This window comes from Nestor notabilis, unplaced genomic scaffold (assembly GCF_000696875.1).
Source record: "Nestor notabilis isolate BGI_N333 unplaced genomic scaffold, ASM69687v1 scaffold2529, whole genome shotgun sequence".
Lineage (NCBI taxonomy): Eukaryota > Metazoa > Chordata > Aves > Psittaciformes > Psittacidae > Nestor > Nestor notabilis.
In genome coordinates, this window is record NW_009942168.1 from 25307 (window position 1) to 40096 (window position 14790).

At 36.7% G+C, this 14790-nt stretch overlaps 1 protein-coding gene across 1 annotated transcript; it reads right to left on the bottom strand.

The window, feature by feature from the left end:
* Window positions 1-1320: 1320 nt before the first annotated feature.
* LOC104410946 (T-cell receptor-associated transmembrane adapter 1) lies at window positions 1321-6315 on the bottom strand. The gene is made up of 6 exons (XM_010021251.1): window positions 6213-6315; window positions 5663-5665; window positions 4617-4653; window positions 3924-3985; window positions 2677-2735; window positions 1321-1584 (listed from the first exon to the last, which is right to left on the bottom strand). Exons 1-6 carry the CDS (start codon window positions 6313-6315, stop codon window positions 1321-1323), a joined length of 528 nt encoding a protein of 175 aa, XP_010019553.1.
* Between the last annotated feature and the right edge of the window lie 8475 nt (window positions 6316-14790).

Sequence of the window (14790 nt, forward strand, 5' to 3'; positions counted from 1 at the left end):
CTCAGTCTCATGCTTTGCCAGAGAGGAGGGGAAGCCAGGAGGAAGCAGAGGCAGGACACCTGACCCAAACTGGCCAAAGGGCTATTCCATACCACAGCACCTCATGCCCAGTATATAAACTGGGGGGAGTTACCTGGAAGGCCCAGATCGCTGCTCGGGTCGGGCTGGGTATCGGTCAGCGGGTGGTGAGCGGTTGTGTCCTTTTCCCTTGTTATTCCTCTTATCATTATTACTGGTAGCAGTAGTGGTTTGTATTATACCTTAGTTACTGGAGTGCTGTTATCTTAACCCGTGGGAGTTACATTCCTTCGATTCTCCTCCCCATCCCTCCAGGAGCGGGGGGAGGAAGGAAAAGCGGGGGGAGTGAGCGAGCGGCTGCGTGGTTCCAAGTTGCCAGCTGGGCTTAAACCACAACAGTTGGTAACAACAACAATGTAAAACCCAATAGGAATGTAAACATCACATAGAATATTAGAAGAAAAAAATCCCGCCTGGGAGATTTATTGTTACAGATCATTTACTAATGTCTTTGTGGACTCTTGAATACACCTGGATACAACATTACGTTAGTAGAGGAGTTGAGATTTGAAATGTATCCTAGTATTGCTCACAGAAGGAAACTAAAGATAGGGATATTGTGAAATCTTGCAAGATGTGCAATCGCTACTTTAAACAAGCTGTTAAATTATTCTCCAATTATCTTTAAATATATTGTGTTGTTACCATAGACCAGTCACAGTAGGAAAGTACACAGTGTTGAACAGCAGATCAGTTTTTAATTGGGGAAAAACAACTAAATATTTAAGTGTGCAAGTATGAAACATTATTTCCTTCCAAAAGTATTGCTAAAACCTTTATGGAAGAGAACCTATACTCTGCTAAAGCTCTACAGAAAGCAGAGTGGGTCTTTTACGACTGTCTGAAAATTGATGGTTGTTTTAAATAAAGGATTCTAGGTGGCCCTGCCTCGCAGTGGTGTTGGACAAGATGATATTCAAAGGTCCTTTGCAACCCTAAAGATCCTGAGTTTAATTTTTACTGGAATCAATATCACATGAATGCTGAGACACCAACTTCTACAACTGCCTTTTAAAATGTCTTCAGATCCTTCAAAGTCGCAGTCTGGATCTGCATTTATTTCTTGTTTAGTCTGTAAATATGCTTGGAAGACACTTTGGGAACACTTAACTTACTTACCCATTTTATACCAATGTTTGGTATGTCAGTTTGCCAGGATATTGGCTCTACTCATTCACTGTTCCTCTAGAATGAACAAGCAGATCTCACTTTCTGATTACATATTTGGTTTGTGAAGACAATTCAAATGTTCTCTCCTTTTGTAGTATGAATTAAACCCATTAATCTGATGGGGTCATCATGAATGGCTTCTACTTTTGCTGTGTTTTCAGCAGCCAGCTGCTCACTATTGAGGTAAATGCTGACTTTGGAAGCCATCGTAGTGTGGTTAGATGATCTTTCTTCATCCTCTTCTAACGAAGGGTCTGTCTTTCTCCTTGGTTTTCTGCGTTTTCCCTTGACACTGTGATCAAGTGAGGCATAACACATCTGATTGGCAGACTCCACCTGAAAGAAAATTTAACATTCAGTAGTTATGCTTGCTTTAAAATCATACCTAAGACTTTGAGTATATCTGCATTCTAATGATCCATAGTGGCTGAAGTTTACCCCATCTAGCTGTAAATTAATTCATTAAAAATTAAAATGATACACAGGGTTCAGCTGTGGCAGTACAGTAAACAGACCAATGTAACCTAATGGTAAATGACAAATGTTCTTAGGATAGTGGCAGTAAGGATTGTGGGAATGAGGATAGCTTACGTATCAGTCCAAGTTCTTTGGGATGCAAGCCATTATTTGATCTGGTTTTCTTCTCAGAAAGAAAAGAAAATCAAAGATAGGTGACTCTTGTCTGTATATATGATCTCATTTTCTGTGCTAAATGTATGCTTTGTGTCTTTCCTCTGATTCTCTGTGTTTTTCAAGCCAGATTGCCAAGCACTTTTGCCATTAGAATTTTCATAGTTTATTCTGTTTCCATTAAGTTAATGAAAACAAATGTCTAGGCAAGAAAAGAGTATTTCTACCCCTTGGAAGTATCCTGAGAGATAAAGCTGGAAATCAACTCAGGAAATTGATGCTAGGAATGCTTCAATTAGAGATCTTATTGAAGCTTGAATGCTTTTAAGCATTCAGGTACCTCAACAAAATAGAAATCAATCGAAAAACAGTCTTCTTTCATTTGTTAAGGCATATATATTTTGTGCTGGGCAGGAGAGAACAGTCAAACTCATGATTACAACTTGTGTTTTCACTTGATTAATTTCCAAACTAAACAAAACTAATTCTTTACATAAGCCATGGCACTAGATGCAGGCTTAATTCAGCCTGATCTGTATGCCTGTGACAGAGCTTGCTCATGCCATATGGATGGAAATGAGCTGCCTATAGTTCTGCTCTCTCATTAATGACCCAGGTTGAACAAAGGGTCAAGTCTGTGCTTAAATTCCCTGATGAACTGAGACACTAAGGCATGGTAATTTTCATGATAAGCAGTGTAAAGGTTTTTTGTTCTATATTGTCATGGGATAAACACAAGAAGTCTGAGATAGACCACATTACCCTAGTTCAGAAATCCAGAATTAGAATTAAAGGTACCTGTAGTTGATTAACTGGTCTTTGAGGCTGGGATGTCATCTGTTCATAACAACATTCCTCTATAATTTATAAAAGCAGAAAGATGGTTTAGTTATTAAGACACACTACTGAGTCTTAAAAGATCAGATCAACAGATCCTCCCTGTTACAGAGCTAACTCACCCACACAGATCTCTCCCGCTACTTACAGAGGGACAAATACCTGGCAAATTCAGACACACATGCTGTGAAAATGAAAATCATTTTCTGTTCATATGGATAGGAAGTTTCTCATTATACACTAAGTGGGCATCATTTTGGACTGCTAGGAGGACATCTTGCTGTTAGGGGTAACCACAGACTGGTGTATTTTTCAGCACAGGCCGTGTTCGGGTGAGAAAGATACTTTGAGTTGCAGCAGCTAGTGATTAACTGCTGTTCCTGTGTCTTTGTTTTCTCTAAGTTTGTTTTGTTATTTGCTCATGTTCTGTCTCAATTTAGTCATCAGTAAAATAGATTACTTCCTTACAGTTTTCAGACTTTGTAGTGTCAGTGCATTTGAGTGTTGGCTTAGTTAAATTTATGTAAGCTTGGTTTTGGTTTTTGGTTTTTTTTATTATTTTTACAGTTCAAGTACTTTGGTTTTGCTTAATCCCACATAAGGCTAGCAAAAAGTTGTGTTCATGTTACTTAAATACTACTTTAACACCATAAGGGCTTCAAGAGGCATACCCTCATCACATCCAGCTCTAGCTGCAGTTATATGATATCATCGCCTTTAATGTTGTATCTTTCTGCCAAGTGTTATTAACTACAGCCCACTAGAGAAGAGAAAAGCTACGTGTGCCCACCATTCAGCTTGTTTTGGTGTGTTTGTTAATGTTGCTGATGATCTGTGGATAGCCGCAGCAGAGAACTGGTATGTGTCTGTTCCTGCCAGCTTCTGTGGGAGCGTTGACTTTGGGTAGTGAGTGGTTTATGTCTTGGATGCCTTTAACACACTTCAATGTTATTTCAACTCATGCAGCTTTACATGTACAAAAGCTCTTGGTTTTGAGATATTTGGCTGGACAGAACCATTTGGACTGTAAAAAATCAAATTCAGTATGAGATCTGGCCTCAGTAGTAGTGCAGAATGATGGTCTGCAGTTCTATCCCAAGTAGGTATTAATATGGCAGTTGAAAAGCAGTGGATTCTCAGGTTTGAGAAACACAGAAAATATCGGTCAGTCATTTTTTAACCACACATGCTCTTAAAGTGAAGCTTACCTAAAATATCTTGATTAAGGTTGCCATAAACTGGGTCATCTTCTGTATAATGGTTATTGTAGCTAGAAGGGGAATGGAAAAATACTTTTAATTCATAGAATATACTTTATTTAGGATTCCCCTGTTTTATTCTAAACATTTTACACACATGTAACAATAGCAGATTGCAAGTGATCTAAAAAACAAGACCAAAAATATCGAGGGGTGAGGGGAGCCAGAACTGGCAGTGTCTCTGTTTTTCTGCTTTTGAACATCATGCGTAAAAGAAGAGTATGAAATGTAAATACAGATCAATTATTGCTTCACAAGTATCAAATATCAGCCTATAATTTATTGTCGTCTTCTGAAAGTTCTCTTATTATAGATTTATTGAATTTGAGTGATGATAAATAGCAGGTTTGCTCTATCTTGCACTTCTCTTACATATGAAGTTGTCATATAAGCCTGCAATAATTTCATTGTTGAAAAAATGACTGGAGTATCTCTCTCCCACATTATTTTTTTTTTCCCCCTAATTTCCTTGGAAAACTTTTTTTTTCCCTCCCCTCCCCCACAACCATACTGCTCCCTAACATTTCCAGACAGGCTGCATGAGATACTGGATTTTCTCCCATGCCATCCCTCCAAAGCCATCTGTCATTATTTATTGCTTATTTCATCCTCGTCAGAAAGAAATATTTTTGTCCAACTTACCTTGGGCTGTTGTCTTCATAGTCTTTATATAATTTAGCTGAAAAATTTATTAAAAAAATAGTTAAGAGAAAACGAAACATGCTCTTTTAGAGCACTTCTGCACAATTGTATTAACTTTCATACTTCTGATTACACTATAGGAAATAAAATTGAAAGCTCTTGGCGCTCAGGACCTTTGGGTGTCTCTCTGCTTTTCTCAAATACTTTTGACTAATACAAGAAATGTTTGTTATGACCCTGTGCTGTGGCTGTAAAGTTTACATTAGCTTGCAGGCCCCGAAAATGTATTGTAACACGTGATTAATTCCTTATTTCCTCCTCCTTCTGCTTCTACCTCATCTTTTTCTCTGCCATGGAGGGGTGCATTGTGTTTATATTAGAAGGTGAAGGGTTTATTTGTTTTACTAAGTTCTGTTGCTTGTATCTCTGAGAGATATCCTGTGATCCACACAGACGAAGAATCTGAAACAGAAAGGCAATGGCTACAAAAAGATTTGTTGATAGAGCTTGATTAGTAATTCAGGAATCTGCTCCAGCACTCCAGAATTTACCATGGTTATCTCCAATCCCATGACAACGCAGCATCAGCCAGTCTGACCGAAATCTTGCTCAAGGTTAGTTTTGTAAATGACTGTGATATTTCATTATAGAAATACCTGCCTAGTAGCAGTAAAAGACAAAATAAACCAAAAAGCCCCCCTATCCCACAACACTCCAGCAGCTCTTTTAATACCCTGTAATACTCTAGTACTTTTATACTTTGTGAGTGCAGTTTATAACTGCAGACCTTCTGTTCATGTAGATCATGTATGTACGTGTGTTTAACGTGGTTGAATCCACCAGTGTTTGCCTGCCCATCCATATGTGTATAGCAGCGGTACAGTTTACCCTGTGTAAAAGCAGTTTTCCCTGAGTGGGAGTGGTGAGGATCGTACAACTTAATATCTATAGAATTGCATGCATCCGAGAGGTTACCTTGGCATAATCAATTCTGATAAAAAAGTCATAGTTAATTTCAACCAAAACCAGAGTATGACTGTAGTCACTCTCTAGCATAAATTAAATTAGTTCCTTATTGTGACACATTGATTTAAGAGCTAGATTAGGATCCCATGATGAAAAGCAATTAGATTTGATTATTTTATTTTTTTCCCCCAAATAAACTGATTAGGTACAAAATGTGTATGAATCTGAAATTCAAAGAAGCATTCAGGAATTTGGGGAGGAGAAAATTTTCTCAAATGTATTTTCTAACAATACACTTAAGAAAAGGAAATTACAGATGTTAAAAATACGCTTAATAATTTAGCCAGAACTAGATTCTTCACGATGCTGGTTTGTCTTCAATGCATGGATTTGGGTAGCTGTTGTTAGCAGTGGATTAGGCAGCTAGCGATCATTCTGTAATCATACCTAATTCTCCCAAAATTTTTTTGAAGTTATATCCCCTCTACTAGAATCCTTCTTGCCAAAAGATAATTTAATGATTCAAATGGGTCAGTTTGTTAGCTTGAAATCTCCCAGCAGTGACAGCTTTTCCTATAGATGCTATAATCACTCCAACTCCATTCCTTACTGAGAGACAACATTACTTACCTTGCTTCTTTTTCATATAGTGTGAAATGTTCAGTATCAATGAAACAACCAGGGCGAAACTCAAAAAGGCCAAAACTCCCCAGACAGAAAAATGGCAGTCCATGTCTGTAACTGAATGAAAATAATTTTATATTTTATGTTGTCTAACAGTTTTACTGTATTCTCTGTGGTTGATTTTTGCTTTCTGTAATTGATGCTGCTATTTTGTTGTTTACTCTGTATCGGCCATTGCTATACAAGCTAAATAATATCAAAACCAGATGCTAAATAATAAGAAAGCAACTTCAGTAAAGTGTTAGCAGAACTACTGCTTCACAGGAATTCAGCCAAAGGTTGGGCTATTGGTTTGCCTGTAAGATGCAGTAAAAATCAGAAACTGGCAAAGAAAAAAGTGATTTTAGTGAATAGCTTTAAAATTATTTTTGTAATTGTCTTTAACTTACTATTTGAAGTAAATTTTTGGCTAAATTTTGAAGTTCATGGATGTAGTTCTGAAGATGAAGTCAGTCAAAACAACGTCCTTCATTTGAAATGTCTCTGAATAATAGCTAAGGCCATCAAATTTTTACAATACCTGCAGCAAATTTCAAAGGTTGATATGTGCTTTCTTGCATCTCCTGTTAAAACCACTTGCACTCATATCCTCGCTGTCCTTCCTGAGGAAGCAGAGGATGTATTGGCATAGGATGAGCAGTAGCTGGGAACCAGTGAACCCCACAGAATGACTGCAGAGAGAAACCCTTGACAGCTCCTGAAGAATCACTTGGTGAAAGAGGGGTCGACTTCATTGAACAAAGCCTCCTTTTGCACTGAGCTTGCCTCTCCTTGAAGCACTATTAGAAACACAGGAGGGAGTCCCCCCGCACTGAATCTATTTAGTCATTTAATTAATTCTTCGATTAACCTATCTGGTACAAATTTTCCATCACAAACAACGTTGAAGAAATAGCCTGTTTGTGGAAGTTTAATGGCCAGAATGATCAGCGTGGCTGCAAATTGCGTGCGAAACCATTCCCTGATAGAGGAAATGATGAGCCAAATACATGAGTGCAAGGAGCTTGAAGCTAGAGGCATGTTTATGTTTCAGATTTGGAATGTCTGAAATAAAGCCTTGTCCCAAAAACTAGCGAACTCCACTAGTATCACATAAACATTCTAGCTGGACCAGAGTAGTCAAAGTGAGAGACTGGATGATGCTGTCCAAGAGAGATTCAAGCAGGTCCTTAGTACACTGATTTGGTATTGGTAGAGCTGAATTCTTTCAGGAGGCTGACATTCTGTTTGCTACTGAATGGAAGCTGAGGAAAGGAAGTAAAGGAATACATGTTCCCATGTTGCCAGCCAGGGATGGCAAGGGGCAATGCGTTTGGCCCTGATGAGAAAACAGAACTTTGTTCCTTGGCTGACCAGCTCCAGCTCACTTTAGGAAATGCTCCTTACAAGTTTTGTTCCCTAATTATGCTGGTGTTGAAAAAGCTTTTTTAGGTTTTTTTATTCCAAGCTACAGATGTTTTTATGATGATGAAACAAGATAAGGTAATACTTGGTAGTAAAAATAATCACAAATCATATGGCCTTCTGCAATGCAGGTTTCCTTCCTGATCAGAACTCTTTTAAAAGGAACAAAACAGAGCATGTAGGCTGTAACTGGTTTTCACACGTGGCCTTTTAGCCTTCCTTTTAAACTAAACACCCAATTTCCATTCCTTTCTTTTCTCCTGCTTGAGTTCTCCCAAAGGTGTTTCAGGTTTCTCCATTGCTCCAATACTACTTTTCACGTTGAGAGGCACATTTTTTCAGTGAGATACAGACATTCATGAGGAGAGACACCACCACCATGAAGCAGCTATGTATTATTCCTGTTTTTCGGAGAAGAAGTTAAAAGAAAGTGAGATCCAACTTTGAGAAGCTATTATCAGGCCATATGAAGAACCACCAGTGTTTAGAACCTGGTTAGTCAAATATATGTTCAATATCTACATCCTATGCAAATCCTATATAAGTCTCAATGTAGTGCCTAAATAATAAGTCATCTTTCCTTCTTCTCCTGCCCTTATATGTTTTCTGAAGTGATTGTTTTCTGTTTTTCTTATGTTCATTTTGTATTTCTTTTCCTACAAACTCTTTTTTCTTTTCCAGGAATCAGAGGTAGTATTGTGGCCTAAGAGAAGTGAAGTGCATGTAACTGTGATAGAAACTACAACCCTGTGATTCATTAGAAGAAAAAGAATGAGTAAATACCCAAAGTACAGCTCTGGCATAAGTATGTACCTTTTTCCTCATACTGAATGCTGTAATTTATCTTTGTGATTCAGAAGTCCTATTTTTCCCTGGTATTTCCAGGGTAGGAGGAGACCTCTTAGTTTTAGTTTGAATGTTTTCAGACCCTAACTGAACTGGAGGAAACCGAATTTTTGATGACAAGTATTATTTTGATTTAAATTATTATCTGGAAAATAGTAAAGATTGGAAAAGTGTTGTTTCCCTTTTCAGTTTCAAGTTTAACTTCTACAGAACCTGAGCATTCCCACTTCTCTAGGACTTTAAACATATTTGATCAAAACAAAAGATATGGAACTTCGATTTCTAAGAAAACATACCAATGTTATAAATCTCACAATCAGTAGTTCTTAAACATGATTTACAAAACTGCATAGTTGTGGGGAGATTAAAAAAACATTTAAATTTATTCCTAGCTGAACACTACTGAGTTTATTTTTAAATTTATTTACCACAACTCTGACTTAAACATCTGCTTGTATATTTCAGTAGAATCTATTCAAACGTAAGTGTGACTTCAGTATCTTTTTTAGGTTTTTTGTCTTTGCAATATGAGCTATTTGTTTGTCAGACAATACTACTTATATTTCAGAAACAACAGCCGTTTTTATTTACCCCATAAAACCATAGTAGGACCTTGATCAGAGACACACTAGTGCTGCTTTAAGTGCTCTATGCTTTTCTAATCTTAGTTTCAAGTTAATCTTAATTTCCAAGTACAAAATGTGAGAGATTTTGATTTTATATCTTAGTTTTATAGCTATACAACTCCCAGCTCTTTCCAGGTGTTCTTGTGGTTGTTTCCAGGTGCCTTATAGTTGTTGCCAACATGCTAGCTATTTACATTTATAACTGCCTTATTTAAATATTTACTACTTTGCAACAGGAGCAGTAGAAGCAAATGTGAATACCTGTGTGAAGAATAATTTGTCTGCTCAGATAACTACACTGATGTCCCTATATGTATAAAAGTAGATGCAACCTGCAACAGTAAACTGGTAAACTAAAGACGAAAGAAAAATAAGGTGAATGTGGATGGAGAGAAAAATAAACCAAAAAATAAGTCTATCAGAAATTATAGTCTGTTCTGAAACACTGTCTTTTATTCAATTCTCTATTTTATTGTCATTCAAGTCTAATTTTAATTCACTCTAATTTTAATTGTCATTCAAGTCATCTACTGTCATTTACTGTCAAATGTAGAAAAAACAGAATCTTATTTTTAATATATTACATATTTATTCCTAAGAACCCATAACACTATTTTGAGGGATATTCTTCACTCAATTGTTGTCAAATTGAATATTTTTAAAAATTTTGCTATATTTTTGAAAAAAAAGTCCTGTGGAAAAATTAGGCCCCTGAGAATAGTATTCTATGATTCTAACAGGATATGCTGAAATCCACCGGGGTTTTCTGTGATAGTCTATCTGTGATGGGAAAACCTAAGCATAATAGTAGTTTGTTCAAAAGAAATCATATTGAAGCTGTTCTTAAAGTAATGTGCTCATATGTGGAAGAAAAGTGTTCGTTGTATATCCAAAGGTTCCATGGTGAGGCCTTGGAATGGGAGCTTTGAGCAACCTGGTCTAGTGGAATGTGTCCCTACCTATTGCGTGGGGGGTTGCAATTAGATGACTTTTAGGGTCCCTTCCAACCCAAACTAGTCTATGATTCTACGACAATTCTCATTTTATTGTTAGAAATAGATGGGAAGTGTGAGTGGGAAAAGTACTATATTTAATTAATACAAAGATGATAGTATTTTGAATACGTAATACCAGAAGCTTTCTAGTATTAATGATACATTCCTATACTGTTGTTCTTTCATTTCTGCTTGGAAACAGGGTCAAACTTGGAGTTGTATCCAAGTAGATCATCATTAGGTAATTTACTCCATCTGGATGATGTTTTTTACTTTTCTGACTTGAGGGATGGGATTACTCTCAGAATATTTTACACTGCTATAAACTAAAGGTACTCTATTCACACAAAAAAATATGGACAAATGAAAGACTTTCTAAAGACATAGTTCATTCTGCTTTTTCTCCTGTTTAAACCTATTGATAACTTTGTTCACCAACAGAGACAAGACATGGAAATAAACAGACTTTTGGGCATTTGTTCTTAGGCTTTCTCTTTGCAAGCTTCATTATATTGTAATTGGAAGGGGGTGGGGGAAGAAGCAAACAAAATAAAATAAAATAATCAAATAAACAGAAGACGCCAAAACATTCTAATCTTTCCTGGGTTAATTTTTGTAATTCAATATTATTTCAACTCAAAGGAGTGGACAATTCAGGGCTAGAAACAATTTTTCATCCTCCTAACAGCTAATAATAGGTAAGAGAAGTACTAAGTTTTGTTCCTTCTTGTTCTAATATATTTTGCTTAGAAAAACCATCACAAATGATAACAAAAAGGTATCATACTTCTAAGTTTTTCCTACTGAAAAGTACATGAGGTGGGTAATAGAAATACCTGTCTAGCTGGACATACCATCTATGGTATCAACTCAACATTCACAGAAGCGAATCAATTACTTTGATCACTACCAGATTTAAGATGATGATCTGGAGCACAAAATGGTTGGTTTCCTGTTGTTTCTGCCTTCAGATTTGTCAAACATGAAATAAAATTAGCTCTTCTTTTTTTTCCCCTCTCCAATTAAATGGTGAGATAAATAATATTCTGTATTAATGACCCTTAGATAAAGAAACCCATTAAGAGACTGATGAATGTTAAATTAGCATTAAAGATGCTTCCACCTGTGTGAGTTTTTGAGACAGGATTAATTCTCTGGAAAGGATTCCTTAAACTGCAATTAATTAGCGCACAACTAATTGCTTTGCAAGATTTAACTTCAGACTTCAGAAGGGAAGCGGCACAATGTAAAGTAAGAAGCCCTCAACACAGTAAATATTTTAAGTATAAAACTAACACCAATGCTTAGTTTTCATTAACAAACCTTAATTGATGCAGGCTTAAGCTGTTGATGGCTCATCATCATGATTATTACTAATAATTTGACTTCAGATCCCTGTGCAACCTTCTTGAAGACTGGTAGTCTGCCATAGTGTGTTTTTACTGCTTCTTTGTTCACAAGTTTATAATACTGAAAAGATAAGGCTTACCTGCTTTTGTTGTTTCAAGGACTACTCCCTGCCCCTTTATCCAACAGGAAATCAAGTTGTGTTGGCAGATCTTGGATGCTCTTTTGTTTCGGACCTGGCAGCATGAATCTATCTCTAGAGTTGCCCTCAATTTTAAACGACTCTGGTCTTTTTTTTTTTTTTTTTTTTTTTCTTCACTTGCTTTCTTACAAACAGGAAATGTGGCTCAGGCTTTTACAGCCTCACTACAAATGGGCAGGCTCCTTCAGTGTTTGCCTCCAAGACAGGGATAAAATATTTATGTGTGCACTTGCATTTATTATCCACTTGTCTTGCCATGAAAAGCATGTACAAGACTGTTAGTTCGGTTTTATGTGATACAAACCTATTTTTGTAACATTCGTATGAGACCCATACTCTAAGCCTTCCTGTTTGTGATGTTATGTTTAATTCCACAAAAGTATTTAGATACATCTTAAACTAAATTACAGAACTATTTTACCTATGAGTGCTCTTTGACTCTTTCTCTCTTGAGGTTTCTAAACCATGTCTGAAAGTCCATTGCTGAGAGAGCCTACAGTTTATCTGAAACAGGATTTAGAGATATGATGCAGAAATTATACCATTGCCAACTCTGGAAGGTCAGGTGAGGATGTCATAATATGCTTCTTCCGTTCTTTAAAGTCTATGAATTGTCCCACAATACAGAACAGTTGAGGAAAGAAAAGCTAAATCAACATGTAGTTTACTGTGTATTTATCTTTAAAATTTAATGAAACATGCTTGTGTTTGGTTAGAGAAACCATTCTATTTTCAGAATCAGAGTAGCTTCTTCCACGGGAAGCTTGCGCTCTGAGCATTGTCAAAGAAGCTTTCTGTTAACTTCTGAGGATTTCTTGTTTTTTTTCCTGCAGAACAAAGAGATTTATTTCCAATTATGTATAATGTGGAAGGAGGAAGGGTTTCTTAAGAGAAAAAATTAATCACATTACAATGTTTGTCTTTTTGCAATGCATACATTGAAATACCCCCTGTGTATTCTAAGGCGCAGTTTAAAACATTGCTCTTCAAGAAAGGCTCTTATGTGAGAAAATGTCCTTTACACCATGTGCTTATTTGGGATGTTATTACCTTGGAATATTATTCTTATATCAACTGCCTTAGATTGGTGCTGAAAAAATAATTTACTGGATTAACATTTTATTTGAACATGAAGGAGCAGGTTAGACTTGATTAATATAATATACCCTTCCATTTGAGTCAAACAGTGATATAGACTCCTAACTGCTTTATTGTAATGAAGTGAGCTGATGAGAAGGAATTAATATAAGAATACCGAAAATTGTGGGAATTCTTACAGTTTATACTGGTTCTGAGGTTGTAATTATCATGATGAAAAAATTGCATGAAAAATTACTCTATTTTAAAGTGGACATAGCTTTGGCATTTGCCAGCAACTGAATTTAGACACCCCACTCATAAATACAGGTAGAATCAAAATTTCTCATTGTTCAACAAAAAGCATAGGTCCATCATACTTCACCGTAACCCAGAATATAGAAGTAGAGCTCCTTTCAGCAAGTAGTGTATTCTATGAACTTAATCTGAATTTTCGCTTTAAGAAGCTAAGATACTCAGTTTTGTGGACACTGCAATTTGTATTTTTGAAAGTAAATGGTTTGCTACAAGCCTACAGAAGGAGAAAGTCTTAACCAGTTATAATGAATGGTGTCAGCAGTTCCATGTTGTATGATTGAGTGAACGTAAGTGTCTCAGGGCTGTCTGATAAGACTATGTATCTCAAGAGGAGGCCTCTTGTTAAGAAAAAGAAGGATCCTGAACTGCGAGAGAAGCTGGAGTGGGAGGTATGCATTGTAAAAATGGAGGAAGTTGCTTGGTTTCTATGCTAGGAGCATGAGGAGTAAATCTGAGATCTGCAGAGGATTAAGAATGAAATGCTTATCAGCCTGAACAAGAAGCTTACAAGGAATAAATTCCTTTGGAGATAATTAGGTACATAATGGAAAGGTGGACACTGAGAATGCAGCAAGGGATTTCTGGGTTTGTAGTCCTGGTGGTGTGTTAATAAATCTGCCCTCCAAGAGCAAATCATTGTCATACAGTTTCAGCTTTGACTGGCTGGAGAAGCAAAGTCTATAGGATTGGATATGAGCTTGGTACATTATTTTGGGCAGCCTGCAACAGACTGGAAACTCTGTTAGAAAGCAAGGAATTATTCACTGCAGGCTGCAAAATCCATCATGAATGTAAGACTTCTTACTTTTCTTTCTTGTTCTTTATTCCACTGCTACGTTAAAAAACTTAGTGAGCCAGTAGTCTGCTTAAAGTGGTGTTATTTGGGATGATAAAGACAAGGACAAATCATGCCTAACTTTAGAAAGAACATAAGGTAATGCCACTCTATCCACGTCTACTGTGTACAAAGGCATTTCCTCTTCTTCTGAAAGTCCCCTCCAAGCTATAAACTGCTGGGTATGTATTCTTGGAAAGTGTCTCTGGCTGCTTAGCTACTTGTGTGATCTTTGGTAAAGATATGCTGCTAGTGTCTCCAAAATAAGAATCTATGTCAAGTAGACATCTGACTTGGCCAAGAATAGCTCTTGCTATTTACATTCTGGGGGAAGGTAAATGGAGTACTATTAAATATTGATATGCACAGATGTATGTGAAGGAGCAAGTCTGTGCTTAAATGGAGTCAAACAAACAGTATTGTTTGGCAGAAGACTTGTGTGGTCGAGTGAAGCTGACTGAAAGATTGCTTGGCAAAGTAAAAAGAGCTTATAAAATAGTATTTTTTTGGTTTAGAGAAAGGCAAGCGGAAGCATCCTAAAGGAGGCATGAAAGACAACTTTATGTTGGAAAAGGAAGCCATGCTTAGAAAGGGATCTTGAATTTCTTTCTTTGGCCTTAGCTGAGTCTTCCTAAGATTGTTATTAGTCTAGAGAAGTAAAAAAACCAAGGTATGTTATGGATTTGTCTTGAAAATGCATGGTGCAACGTACAGAACAGAATAGTTAGAAAGCCTGGAAGCGGCCTGTTAAGTACTTGTGCTCTAAGAGATGGTAACACACTTACCATTAAGTTATTTCAACTTGTATGCTTATGCATCAGTGGTATATATGAGCTTGAAAGGTTTACACTCATTTTTTGAGGAGGGAGATATG